We start from the raw sequence: 13809 nt of genomic DNA, 5'->3' as shown, positions 1-13809 counted from the left end.
TTTTTGTTGTGGTAAAATATACATGTAATAAATGTTACCATTTTAACCATTTTTAAGCGTATAATTCATTGGCATTAATTGCATTCACAATGTTGTGCAACTGTCACCACTATCCACTTTCAGAACTTTTTTATCTATTCACACAGCCCCTCAGCCCCTGATGAACTCTCTTCTTTCCATCTCTATGAATTTGCCTATTCTAGATACCTCATATATATAAGTAGAATCATACTTATACATACAAAGTAGAATATTTGTCCTTTTGTGTCTGGCTGATTTCACTTAGCATAATGTTTTCATGCACGTTGTATCATGTGTCAAAATTCCATTTTTCAAAAAATTTTATTCCTTTATAAGGCTGAACAATATTTCATTGTATGGATATACCACATTCTGTTTATCTGTTTTTCTGTTGGTGCATTGTTTCCGTCTTTTGGCTATTGTGAATAATGCTGCTGTGAACATTAGGGGTGTCACTCTTTTTGATTATAGCCACCCTAGTGAGTATAAAGTAGTATCTCGTAGTTTTGATTTGCATTTCCCTAAGGACTAATGATGTTGAGCATCTTTTCATTTGCTTATTGTGTGTCTTCTTTAGGGAAATATCTATTCAAATCCTTTACCCATTTTTATTTATTTATTTATTTTCGAGGAAGATTAGCCCTGAGCTAACTGCTGCCAATCCTCCTCTTTTTGCTGAGGAGGACGGGCCCTGAGCTAACATCCGTGCCCATCTTCCTCTACTTTATATGTGGGACACCTACCACAGCATGGCGTGCCAAGCCATGCCATGTCCGCACCTGGGATCCGAACCACTGAACCCCGCGCCGCAGAAGTGGAATGTGCGCACTTAACCCCTGCGCCACTGGGCCGGCCCCTTTACCCATTTTTGAATTGGATTATTATCCTTTTATTATTGAGGTGTAAGAGTTCTTTATATATTCTGGATAGTACTCCCTTATCAGATACTGCTTTGCGAGGATTTTTTTAAAGTCCACTGTTTTGTTTATAGAAGTAGTAGTACATGCTAATGGTAAACATTTGGAAAAATATAAAAAAGTGTAAAAACAAAAATATAAAGCATGCTTAATTCACCAGAGATGACCTCTGTTAATATTTAGTACATTTCCTGTCATTTGTTTTTTCTGGGCATATATATATATATTTTTTAAATAATTGAAATTAACCTCAATATATGGCTTTGCACCCTACTCTTTTGGCTTACTATCTTATCATGAGCATTTTGATAGAACATGGGGGTTTTTAACATTTCAGAAAACCCTGAGTGGCTATTCCATGTCAGGGGTTGGGGTCAGAGCTGGGGCCACAAAGTTGACCATCCACAGTGCCTCCTCTGCAGGGATTGCCGCTTTCTGGGTGAGACAGACAGGTGCGCCAGCTGTACAGACACGAGTGATATGTTTGAAGACCCCAGAGTGCTACACGTGCACAGAACAGGGGTATCTAGTCCACCTCAGAGGTCTGGGGAAGCCTTTCCAGAATAAGTGCAAAAGGAGCTAAATCTTGAGATTGATCTAAGTTGGAAGGAAATTACAATAGAAGAAACTGCGCTTGCAAACGTGCGGAAGCGGGAGAGATTGTGATGTGTGCCAGGAACTGCACGTAGCCAGATGTTCCCGAAGCTCAGTGTGTGTTGGGGAGATTGGAATGAAGCAGCCAGGAGAGGCAGCAAGGCCAGAGCAGGAAGGAAGGGTCTTGGGGGTCACTGATGGGGAATGTGGATTTTGTCCCCATGTCAGTGGGGGACCTGTGGGAGGGACTGAAGCAGAGCTGAGGCAGTGAGCCATTTGTTCACCACAGAGAAGGAAGGGTCTGAGGAGCATCTTGGGGAGATGTGGGATGTGACAGGGAGAGGACTCCCCAAGGACTCTGGCAGTGAGGCCTCAGGGTCAGAGGAGAAGCCCAAGGAAGGACTTCCCTCCCAGGTAGGGCTGCCTGGGAAGAGCCCTTGGTGGCCTCCAGACCTTGTGACGACAGGAGAAGGGGAGCTGTCTTTTGCTCCTGTGGCCCAGCAGTATCAGAGGCCCCAGCTCTGCCAGTGAGAGGGCCTGAGCCAGTCAGACACCTTGTCTCCCCGGTGCTTTCACTGATGAGTCTGTCGGCAAGGGGGGTCCAGTGCTGCCAAAGGCTAGAGAGCTGTGACTCACTTCCCTCCGAAAACATGCGTTCTCCACATGGTTTCAGGGGCTTACAGGTCTCAGGACGCCTGTCCTTGGACCCTGGATTGAGAACCTTGGTCCAGGGAATACTGTTTTTCCACTATTGCCAGCTTCCAACTTAGCTAAATAATGTTGGTTGAAAAATGGGCGTTTTAGCCCTGATAACTATCATTTGTAATTTTCGTGATTTGTAATTTTATAAAATTACGCTTTGGAATTTTAGTAGTGATAGATGATTGGGGTTTTTTTTTACTGTTGTGCTGCTTTAATTGTCCCTGAAGGGGTTAATTTGATTTCTCTTGTTTATTTGTTGGATAAAGGTAAACTAATAGAAGATTCTTATTTTTCTCTCTTTCATTTTATTAGGAATGATCAGCAATCCAATTTTTCAAGGTCGAAGAATACTCAAGTTGATGAATTCGAAAAACCTACATGTTTTATAAAGTCCAATTTTAGAAAATTTATTCAGAAACCTTATGAGGTAAGATTTCAGTTCAAAATGTTTCATTTTTGTGCATTCTATTCTTCTTCTCACATATACCTGTATGTACAAGGATCACCAATATTTTTCACGTTTGTGACTGTTCATTAAGTACATGTTATGATTCTGTTGTTCGACGTTAAGATTCTGTTGAGGCTTTCAGTTATTGTGATGGAAGAAATGGTCATCTCTTAGTTGATTCGGCAGGATTTTGTTGCATTTATTATAGTATTAGCTTTCTTAAGATTCTTTTGGAACAACTTTATTAAGGTATAATTTATATAACATAAAATTCACCCATTTTAAACATACAACTTAATGACTTTTCATAAATTTACTGAGATGCGTAATCATCACCATAATCCAGTTTTAGAACATTTTCATGACCCCAATAAGAGCCTTCATGCCTGTTTAGTTATTCCCTGTTCCCACCCCCAACTAACCACTAATCTACTTTCTGTTCCTAAAGATTTGCCTTTTCATAGGGCAGTTCACAAATGGCAGCTGGCTTCCAAAAGAGCAAGCAAGCGACAGCTAGAAAGATGGAAGCCAGAGTGTGTTTGTAACCTAATCTCAGAAGTGACATCCCATCACTTCTCCCTTACTCCGATTGTAAGAAGCAAATCCCTAGGTCCAGCCCACAGTCTAAGGAAGGGGATGACATAGGGGCCTGGGTACTAGAAGGTGGGGATGATTAGGAGCCTGGTCGGAAGCTGCCTGCTACAGTCCTCCTGCTGGTCCCTAACGATTCACATCCCTTCGTGGGCAAAATACACCCTCTCCCTCCAAAGGTCCCCCAAAGTCTCATCTCATTACATATATCTTTATGTGCTTTTTCAAATTTATAGCAAGTATAAATTCAAGATGACTACTATAAAAAGGGTTTTACATGACTTTGTTTTTAACTGAGGAGAGAGAGAAAGGTGTGAAAGAGGAAGATTTGTGAGAAGTACAGACTCCATAGCAAATGGAATAAGGAGAAGGTTATAATACTTGATTTTGGAAGAATGAAGCTGTCTTCAGAATGGGCCCTATCTTTTCTGTTCCCGTGAAAGGATTCAGGTTCTTTGTGGTTACAGTCTTAACACTCTGACTTGTGATACTTCCCTAGTCATAGCAGGGGCATCTACTCAAATCAGTTATCTGAGTCAGCAAAACCCACCTCCTGCGGTGTTGAGAATTTGTTTTCTTCTTAGGCAGCAGGAACTCTTTAGCAACTCCTGATAATAATAGGTTTGTTTCTCTTCTGGATTCCTGAATAAATACTAGATTTACAGTCCATTTTCTAAAAGTCACCCACTGTGTTATATAGGAGTATTTTTTTACACTTCTCACTGTCGTGAATTAAACTAGCCCCTCCCAAACTACCATGGGTTATGTGAAGGAAGATGTGTGTATGGTCCTACAGCTAGGTTACATAATACATGTTTTGTGTTCTTAATTCTATACATTTAAAATGTGTGTTTTTAAAATGGCAAAATGAACTTTTAAAAATAAACTTTAAAGTATGTTAACCTATAGTAATACTTTTTTCATGCAGAATTATCAAACTATGCAGAGAAAAGACGTTACTGACAAACCTTTTGGAGTTGAGGAAAACAGTGAAAACACAAGAGGCTTTAAAAGACCTTTTAAGGTATTGAGTGTTATTTTTCATTTAACTCCAGCTTTGGATTTATGCTTTGAACATAATGTTCTAAGTGTTAGTAAATTAAAAGCTGTTTTTGTAATATTTCAAATAGTAGCTGTTAACTGGTATTTTTGGACATTTATAGTTAACTGTAATCAGTTTAGTGATGATCTCTTTCCTCAGGACTTGAATATATTTTGCCAGTGGAACCCTTTTTCAAATATTACACGGAAACACAAATACATAAAACAGATACAGATGGAGTGGCTCTAGCTGGGAGGCAGGCAAGGTCCCAGACCCTCTGTTTTAGCCTGCCCCTTTCTCTCTAATATGTAAGTGCATAGCTCCAGAGCCTTCTCCAGCATTCACAGATTGAAAAACCATGTCTATAGACATGCAACCCTCAGAGGCCTTCTGGATCATCAGAGAAAGATTCTGGTCCAGCAAACTTTGTTAAAGCATATTCATTGCATTCTAATTTGTACAGCTATGTCTGATGTAAGTGATAATTTTAATCAACCAACATGTTTGATTATACACAACACCTCATCCCCCAAAATGGAATGAGAATTTAAGTGCAAAGTATTATACTTCTCTCTCCTTGCTCTCAGAAATTGAGGTGATTTTAAATCCATTTGACTGAATTTCCTGCTTATGATAGGTACTTTATTAATATTTTTCACTCTACAGTGTCTCTTTTCCCTCCCCTCCCCCCAAAAAAAGAAAAGAAAAGAGTTTGAGGTTTTTTTTTTTTGTGAAAGTGACAGGCAGGCTGGATCGAGTAGTTAGCTCTAGGAGGAAGTTAGTATGAGCAGAGAGGTGGTGTAAACTATCCCCACACCACAGACTAGGAGGGTAGTTAAGTGAGCTTCTGTAGTTGACCTGGCTTCTTGAGAGTCAAATTTCTACATGTCGAAAGATTTTGTTTCCATTGAGAGTGATGTAATTTGTAGGCATTGTGTAGATAACATTTTTAGCCAATGGTTCATGTACCTAAAAACGTGTGACATTAGGTTTTCAAAAATAGCTATGGCCATAGAATATATAAAAATGTTTTGTTTGTTTGTTTGTTTTTTTGGAGGAAGATTAGCCCTCAGCTAACTACTGCCAATCCTCCTCTTTTTGCTGAGGAAGCCTGGCTCTGAGCTAACATCCATGCCCATCTTCCTCTAGTTTATACGTGGGACGCCTACCACAGCATGGCTGCCAAGCAGTGCCATGTCCGCACCCGGGATCCGAACCAGCGAACCCCGGGCCGCCGAGAAGCGGAACGTGCGAACTTAACTGCTGCGCCACCGGGCCGGCCCCTATATAAAAATGTTTTACACCGTCTTTTAGTCTCTTGAGTAATGAGGCATAAAATCAACTGAAAATGTGATGTCTGAATAACTTAGAGACAGTGTAGATGGGTTTTCAGATATAAGTGCTTCCTGCATGTTGCTCTTCTCATTGGTCAGATATAGTTGATTGTAGTATTTTTCTAAGATTGTTTAAGATCTACTTCCTGTTACCCTTTCTCCTTAAGAAAAGTTTTTTAACATTAATTATTTTAAAAATGTTTTTCAACATATATGCCATAATCTTCCCTCTTGACCAATCATTTAAGGCTGTGTAATGTTATATGGTTGTTTAGAAGTTCACAATTCTTTATAGCAAAACGGGAGGAAGAAATAATCCTTCCTAAGAAAAGGAGCTATGTCATTAAAATTTACTTTTTTGTATGAATTAGACTAATTCAAAGCCAGATAGTAATCACCTTATTAGATATGTAAAAATGGACAATGTAAATCTCAAGATTAGCTCTACTGTATCAAGTTTGTGCAGATAGTTTTAACAAAATTATACTGTCTCATTATAATTCTGTTTTGCCTGAAATTTTTTGTAGCTTTAAGAAAATAATTGGAAAATAGGGCTGGCATAAATATTTTTTTATAAATGTATGTGCTTCATTATGCATAACATACTCATTTGTTAATTAATTGTGGAAAGAAGAATCTACTTAGTTTTTATAATTACTCCATTGTAATATACTATTTGTACATTTCCCATATGGGAAACACAAATATTCATTGTCCTCTTACGTCTATTATAACACTGGGCAGTATGCAGGTCAGGAAATAGTCTTTTTAAGTATAACTCTTGTCTTGAAAATATTTGTTGTAATGAGATTTTTATGGTGAAGAATGATTGGCTCAAAGGTACTGACAGGAATAAAGTTAAGAGACTTTTTGATTCTTAAAGAGATGTTGATACTTAATGTCTTCCCTTCCCCCCCAATGTGGGATTTGACATATTTCACTATGAATCATAAGGATAATTTTAGCTTGTTAGAGGTTTTGAAAGTTGTACTTTTCTCAGCGTGATAAATTTCAAGAATTTCAAGAAATTTTAGCTTAGTTTTAAAAAGTGGTTTTATGTAAAATATTTTTTGAAAATTATTATTATATAAAATAAACTAGGAGGCTAGTTTGAGGAAAACGTGCTTTATTACCATCATTAACTTTTTCCCTTTTAATATCTGTAGTGCCTAGAATTAAGAGCAACTCTAAGTACCAGACATTTTTCCATTTCTTGTACTAATAAAGTAGATTTGGAAGTGGTTTTAACATTCAATTATTTTTTCCTTTGCAGACCAACTTTAGAGGTGGCAGATTCCAGCCCCATTATAAATCAGGCCTAGTACAGAAGAGCTTGTACATTCAGGCTAAATATCAGCAGTTACGGTTCGCTGGCCCAAGGGGATTTGTCACTAATAAATTCAGAGAAAAATTCCTGAGGAAAAAAAAGGTTAGTTGGGTTATGATAATTTAAAAATGTTGAGTGACTTTTGAACTCCTAAATTATTTATGTTTCTTATTTAATTTTAACTTAAGAAACAATTTAGATTTAAAAAGTGTTCTTATTGCACGATAGCTGAAGAAAAACTTCAAGGTGTCATGGTAACAGAGCTGTGAGACTGTTTAATCTTAAAATAATACCTCAGATACTTTGAACATGCCAGCTGTTTGAACTTTTTGCTTTAGAATTTCTGTTGTATGGTTAATCTTTGAAATGGAAATTCAGGTAAAGACTTTTAGCTGACATATTTTAGCCTTATACAATGTGAATTATCTAAGTACCAAAAAATATTGAACTGACTATATAAAAAGGATAGATTATTGTAAAATACACTAACTTTTCTTTTTTCCCCATTCATATGTTTTTTGATTGTGATAAAATATATGTAACATTAAAATTTGCCATTTTAACCCTCTTTAAGTATACACTCCAGTGACATTAATTGCATTCATAATGCTATGCAATTACCACTATATGCTAATTCTCAATGTTAATAAAATTGCTTCTTTGATAATTTTGGGCTAATCTTTTCTTCTGAGAAATGTATGTATTTCTAGAGTTGCTATAAAATAGTCTAACTGTGGTTTTATAAATTTTGTAACCTTAAATATTCATCCTTGTGAAGGCTTTACTTTGAGCTTGCTTAGTGATTTTAGTAAAGCTTATTTTTCGAAAGATGGACCAGTAGAATGGAATTGAGGACTGATTTTTTTGAAGTTTTAGAGTTAAATAGAATATCTTCTGTAGCCTCTTCCACCCCCTAATTTTAAGTGGGTACCTTAGAAGAGATTTCTAATTTCACCATGTATGTCACTCTTTGTGTTATGAAAGCCATCTCTTTAAAAACGGGAGTGTAGTTGGAGTCAGTTTCCCCTCTCCTGTACCTCTCTACTCTTGGATCGAGGTGCTGCTTCTCCTTCTGTCTCATGTGGCAAGTTTCTTTGCAGCAAATCTTCTAGGCATTTGTCCCCATTCACAGGTGGCAGCCTGACAGTTCTTAGGGAAGCTAGGCATTCCACTTGAGGAGGAAGGCTGAGGCAGGCCTTCTCCTCAATTGCAAGGTTGAGTTGCAGGTACATATTGTATGTTTCTCTTGTTAGCTCTGTGCTGAACTTGGAGTGTTAGCTTCACTTAACTCCACTTTCACCTCTGTTTTTAGATGACTTGAGGCTCCCAAGTGCTTATGTGACTGTCTGCCTCAGCCTGCAGTTTCTGTATGCTCGTTGGACTTGCTCCATTTCATCATTCTTTTCTTTGCCTCAGCTTGCCCAATGCCAACTGACCACTCAGTTCTTCCAGACCACATTGCCTACCAGCCTGTGATAGAAACCAGATAGAAACCAGACATCAGGCCTTATCTTAGGACGCAAGAAGAATGTCCTAGAAGGAGCCACAACTTGCTGTGGGCTCCAATCTTTAGGGCCTAGGCTTTTTGTATCATCTAAAAATACAGCAGTTGTAGTTAGGGTCCAGGGCTGGTCATGGCTTCGCCTTCCTATTGCCTTTCAGTGCCATCTGAGTGCTTTAGAAGTAATCCCCACACACGGGATTTTTAAAAAATCAGTGTCTACTACTCTTTTTCTTAGGCCTGCCATTCTGGATGCTACTTCATATATCTTTGTATCATAGCTATTTTGACATGGGCTTTTCCAGTCTGCCTACTGTCAGTACCTGCAAGCGAGCCATAGCCAGGCTTTTTATCGATTTGTTTTTGAATAGAGCCCAACTCTACAAAATGAAATCAGGTACCCTGCTCTGAGCACCTACTTAACAGTTGGGCTCCACACTCTCCTAACCTTTAGAGAAAGGAATGAGGCATTGCAGCTACCCTGTTTCTGCCAATGTCTGAACTAAGGTGCTTAGGGCTTACTTGGCCTTCGAGCTGTCCCAGTAGTGTGCTACTCTGGAACCCCATTCCATGTGTATAAACTGATGACAGACCTATTATTCCATTTTACCTTGGCCTTCATGCCCTAAAGAAAAGAGGTGAAAGCCTGGAGTCTGGTTTCTTCCAACGTTGCTTACTTCCCTCCCTTTAAATTAGGGACACTTTTGCTCAAATGGGGTTACTGGGTGTGAGGTACCTTTTACGTCGCTTTTTATCCCAAGCTTCAGCATTGGAGGGAACATTGAAGGTCCTGCCCTAGAGATAAACCTTAGTCTGGGCAGCATCGTGCACTGCTTTGGCTTTTTGCCCTTCTAGAGAGTTCATTATTTTCGTGATTAGACCACTACCCAGATTAATTAAGGATGCATGATTAATTAATCTAGGCATCCTGGAACTTCTGGAGCCTGAAATCAGATATGAACCTACATATTCCCACATGCCTCCAAGTCCACCAGGAAGGTTTAGATTGATCTTGTCTGGACTCTTCGCTCCCCTGCCATATTGAAATGCCTAAGCTGATCATTCATGGCTAGAAGGTCTTGTGATGCTCATCGGTGGTATCGTCTGGGTACTGTGCCTTCAGATGGTGCTTCCTGTCTCCAACACCAAACAGCTTCAGAGAGGGGTGGGGGAGATCCTAGGTGTGCTCCTAATACGTCCTCTTGTCCACTTACCAGAACGATCATGGCTTCCCTAAAACTGCATTGGCTCGCCAACTGCCTACAAAGCAGTAAGATTCCCAGGTTGTATTAGGAAAGTACAGAACTGGAATTCTTCCTCCTCATTCATCATGCACTTGTCTTATTAATCCCATTCTGGCACCCAGATTCTCTTTTACTGTGTTTCCTTTCTCTTGGATTCTGCGCTTGGGCCAAAAGATGAGGAGACAGGAGGAATGTCTGTTACTACCTGGAATAAGACTCATCTTTTATCCACTGTTATTCACAAGGGCCCCCATTACATATCCTCTGCTCATCACAGAAAGTTTTCAGAAACTCTTGAGGGTTGGTCTATGTACCAGAATAGGACAGAGAACCTAGTAAGAATTCATGAAGTCACCTCTGGGAACATGGCCTCTGAAAAACTGTTAGCAGTTGTGCATTTGGTCAGGAAGACATGGAGTTCCTTAGATCACGGATTCTCCAGCAGTCCTCCTGTGCCTGTCAGCTGGGTGCCTACCAGAGCTCTGCCCACAGAGAGGAAGAGGAGAAAGGAGAGCATAAAGGCGCAGCAGGAAGGTAGTTAGAGACCAGGATTCAAGGCTTTTGGGGTTGGAAAAAGCCTTGAAAATCATGGAGTACAATGATAGAAAAGGAACGAAGATCAGATGAATCAAAAATACTGTTACACACTTGCTGTGTCCCTCGAGCTGAAGTGTGCTGGGGTGCAAAAGAAGGGTTGTGTAGGGGCGTCATCGCCTTCAAACACTTAGGATCTGGAGCTACCTACCTCTCTGACTCTTCTGTCTTATTTGGTGGTTTCTCTTCGTGCATGCATGCTTTAAAAATGTAAGTTAAGCGTTCCCTAGCGTTATATTCTGTATTCTCTTTATTTATTCCTCCTACTTGCCCTGATTGCCCTCACCTCTTCGCAAGGTTTCAACCATCACCTCTGACTACTCTCCAGAGCTCCAGATTTTCAGCAGCCTCCCAGAACCCTCACATGGATGTCCTGAAGGCACCTCAAATTCAGCATGTTCAAAGTCAAACTTGTACTGACACATGCTCCAGCATGGGTGACACTTAAGGGCATGATGCCAAGTAACAGAAACCAGTCACAAAAGACCACATATAGAGTGATTCTATCTTTATGAAATGTTCGGAATAAACCAAGCCGTAGAGATTGAAAGTAGATCAGTGGTTGCCAAAAACTGGGGGGTTAGGGGAAAAGGGAGGGGGCTGGTTGTGACTGCTAACACGTATGGGGTTTATTTGGAGAAAGAAAAATGTTCTAAAACTGATTGCAGTGACTGATGGTTGCACAATGCTATGACTACACTACAAAATCATTGAATTGTACACTTTTTTTTTGAGGAAGATTAGCCCTGAGCTAACATCTGCTGCCAACCCTCCTCTTTTTGTTGAGGAAGACTGGCCCTGAGCTAACATCCGTGCCCATCCTGCTTTACTTTTTATATGTGGGATGCCTGCCACAGCATGGCTTGCCAAGCGGTGCCATGTCCGCACTCGGGATCCGAACCAGCGAACCCCGGGCTGCCAAAGTGGAACGTGTGCACTTAACCGCTGCACCACGGGGCCGGCCCCTGAATTGTACACTTTAAATGGATGGGCTGTATGATGTATGAATTATATCTCAGTAAAGCTGTTAAAAATAAAATCAAACTTGCTCTCCTCCCCAGACCACTGGTGTCTCCTCATGATCCATAGCTCTCGCAGCTAGCCAGCCGTGCTAGAAACTTGTCCTACTAACCCTCCCAGTTCTCCTGCCAACTTCAGTTGTTCCAAGTCTTCCTGCTTCTATCACTCATTCATTACTCCATTCAATTGATTCACTTTAATGGCAGCATATTATTCTACTCTATGGATGTATTGTTTATTTCAGTATTCCTCAAACTTTTTTTTGCTTACCCTAAAATTTTGAAAAATTATCTACCTCCTTGTACATTTTTAGGTTGGTATCTAATATTTTTTATCGTAAGTTTAAGTTGTTATAAAAGATATAATTTCTGGTATATTATAAATAGAGAGTCTTAAATAAAACTGTTACATCATTCTTATAAATTTCTTAGTGGAACCTGCACACCACAGGAGTTTGATAACTAACATCATACATTTTTAAAAATATGCAAATAAGCTCTTTTAACAAAGTGAGAAATTTTACATCATTCCATTTTTGCGTTGAATTTGGATTCCATTCTATTTCCCCTATAGACTTTTATCTTTGAAAGTCTTTCATTGATCACCAAATCAAATTTGACACAAAGTGTTGATAAATTTTTGTGAATATTAGGTGTTAAATAATTCCTCTGGATTGAGTTAACATTACAGTTGATCCAAGTAGCATAAATATATTACATACTTTGTTAAGTATAGATTAGACGGAGGAAGTTTTATTGGAAATACATTTCTCTTTTCAGTTAGTTCACGTATTCATAGATAAATATAACATTGCTAGTAGAATAATACAGTATTCAAGTATCCATTCTAATTGTATTTTTTATTTATATGGATGTAAGTCCTGAGAGACCTTGTTTAAATGATTATATAGATGGGAAAGAAAGGACGTTTATTATAGCAATGCCACTTGGTTCTTTGAACTCTGAATTATAGGCCAAAAAATCGCTTAGTAATCTATCGTCAGAAAGTATTTTGGGGCCAGCCCAGTGGGGTCAAAAAGAGGAAGATTGGCAACAGATATCAGCTCAGGGGCAATCTTCCTCACCAAAAAAAAAAGAAAGACAGACAGAAAGAGGGAGAGAGAGAGAGAGGGAGGGAGGGAGGAAGGAAGGAAGAAAGGAAGGAAGGAAGGAAGGAAGGAATTTTGAATGTTTTTTCACTGAAAACTCGATTTTACCATCCTTCAATTCTAAATAAAAGCAAAGAATTGGAAAGCATCTGACCTGCAGAAGTATGCTATTTATCACTAGCTGCTAGAGTTGGTTCACTTTTTTGACACTGTCACCAATATTTCCAATTGCCCCCTTTTTTGGATCCCCACATAATACATAGTACTAAGATTCAGGATGAGAAGGTTTATCTTTCTTGTATAAAGTGAGAGGTGGGGAACCAGCCTTAACAGTTGTACAGACAGATTAATTTTGAAAAGCAAACGTTGGGAATTTGAAGGTCTACAAATTAATTCCCTCCAAACTATCGATATCTACATACTCCCAGGCAAGTCTTCTTATACTTACACCTCTTATATGAGAGTATACGTATCCCAGTTTGATGATTGCTGACTGGCTTAACCAAGCCTCTGTTGATGACTTATGCATAGCTTATGGGTTTGCATTATTTTTGGCAATACCACTGGGCATGCTGACATTTTGCTACCTTGCCATAGTGCCCCTTGTACTCCTTTCTACTCTCACCAGAAGTGCATGAAAGTGCCTGTTTACCTACACTCTAGTCAGCACTCCACATTATCAGTCTTCATTATTCGTTGTCAGAAAATGGTTCTCATTTGCCTTTCTTTGATTATTAATGATGGGAGCATACTTTTTATGTGTCTATTGGCCATTTGTGTTTCTTCTCTCAGCTTCCTTATTTCTATGCTTTGCCAGTGTTTCTGTTGAGTAATGGCACTTTTTCTTATTGATTTGTAAGAGCTCTTGATTGACTGAGCGTATTAACCTGGCATACATTTTCCTGGTATTTATTTTGTGTGTGTCAGCCGTTCATGGTGGCTTTTACATTACAGAACTTGTAAATGTTCATGAATCTGTCAAGTTTGTCCTATATGGCTTCTAGATTTCATATCATGCTTATGCTTATAAAAATTCCTTACTGTGCTTCCTTTAAGTGGTTTTATGGTTAATGTTTTAAACACATAAATACTTATTCCATTTAGAATTTATTTTTATGATACAATGTGGGGTCAGAATCTATTTTGTTTCCAATAGATAGTCAGTTTTTCTGACACTAGTTATTGAATCATTTGTCCTTTCCCCACTGATTGAAAGCGCCACCTTTCCTCCCTGCTGCGCTCTTCTGTGTTCCTGCTCTGTTTTCAGAACCTTTGGAGCCTCTAACTCGTTTCCAGGCTTCCTGTGATTCCCTTATTCCGTCCGCTCACTGTTAGCACAGTTATTGCCCTGAAACACAGATCGAAT

At 39.2% G+C, this 13809-nt stretch overlaps 1 protein-coding gene across 8 annotated transcripts in view; it reads left to right on the top strand.

The window, feature by feature from the left end:
* BCLAF3 (BCLAF1 and THRAP3 family member 3) overlaps window positions 1–13809 on the top strand; it is a 60206-nt gene that overhangs the window by 42607 nt on the left and 3790 nt on the right. For all 8 annotated transcript variants that reach the window (XM_023634255.2, XM_070256737.1, XM_023634252.2 and 5 more), the window contains exons 9-11: window positions 2547–2661; window positions 4202–4297; window positions 6923–7078. In XM_023634255.2, coding sequence (XP_023490023.1) covers window positions 2547–2661; window positions 4202–4297; window positions 6923–7078 — 367 coding nt within the window. The remainder of the gene's footprint in view (window positions 1–2546; window positions 2662–4201; window positions 4298–6922; window positions 7079–13809) is intronic.

The sequence above is a fragment of the Equus caballus genome, chromosome X (assembly GCF_041296265.1).
Source record: "Equus caballus isolate H_3958 breed thoroughbred chromosome X, TB-T2T, whole genome shotgun sequence".
Classification (NCBI taxonomy): Eukaryota; Metazoa; Chordata; class Mammalia; order Perissodactyla; family Equidae; genus Equus; species Equus caballus.
The sequence above is the reverse complement of the archived record's forward strand: the minus strand, read 5'-3'. Positions and strand labels throughout refer to the sequence as shown.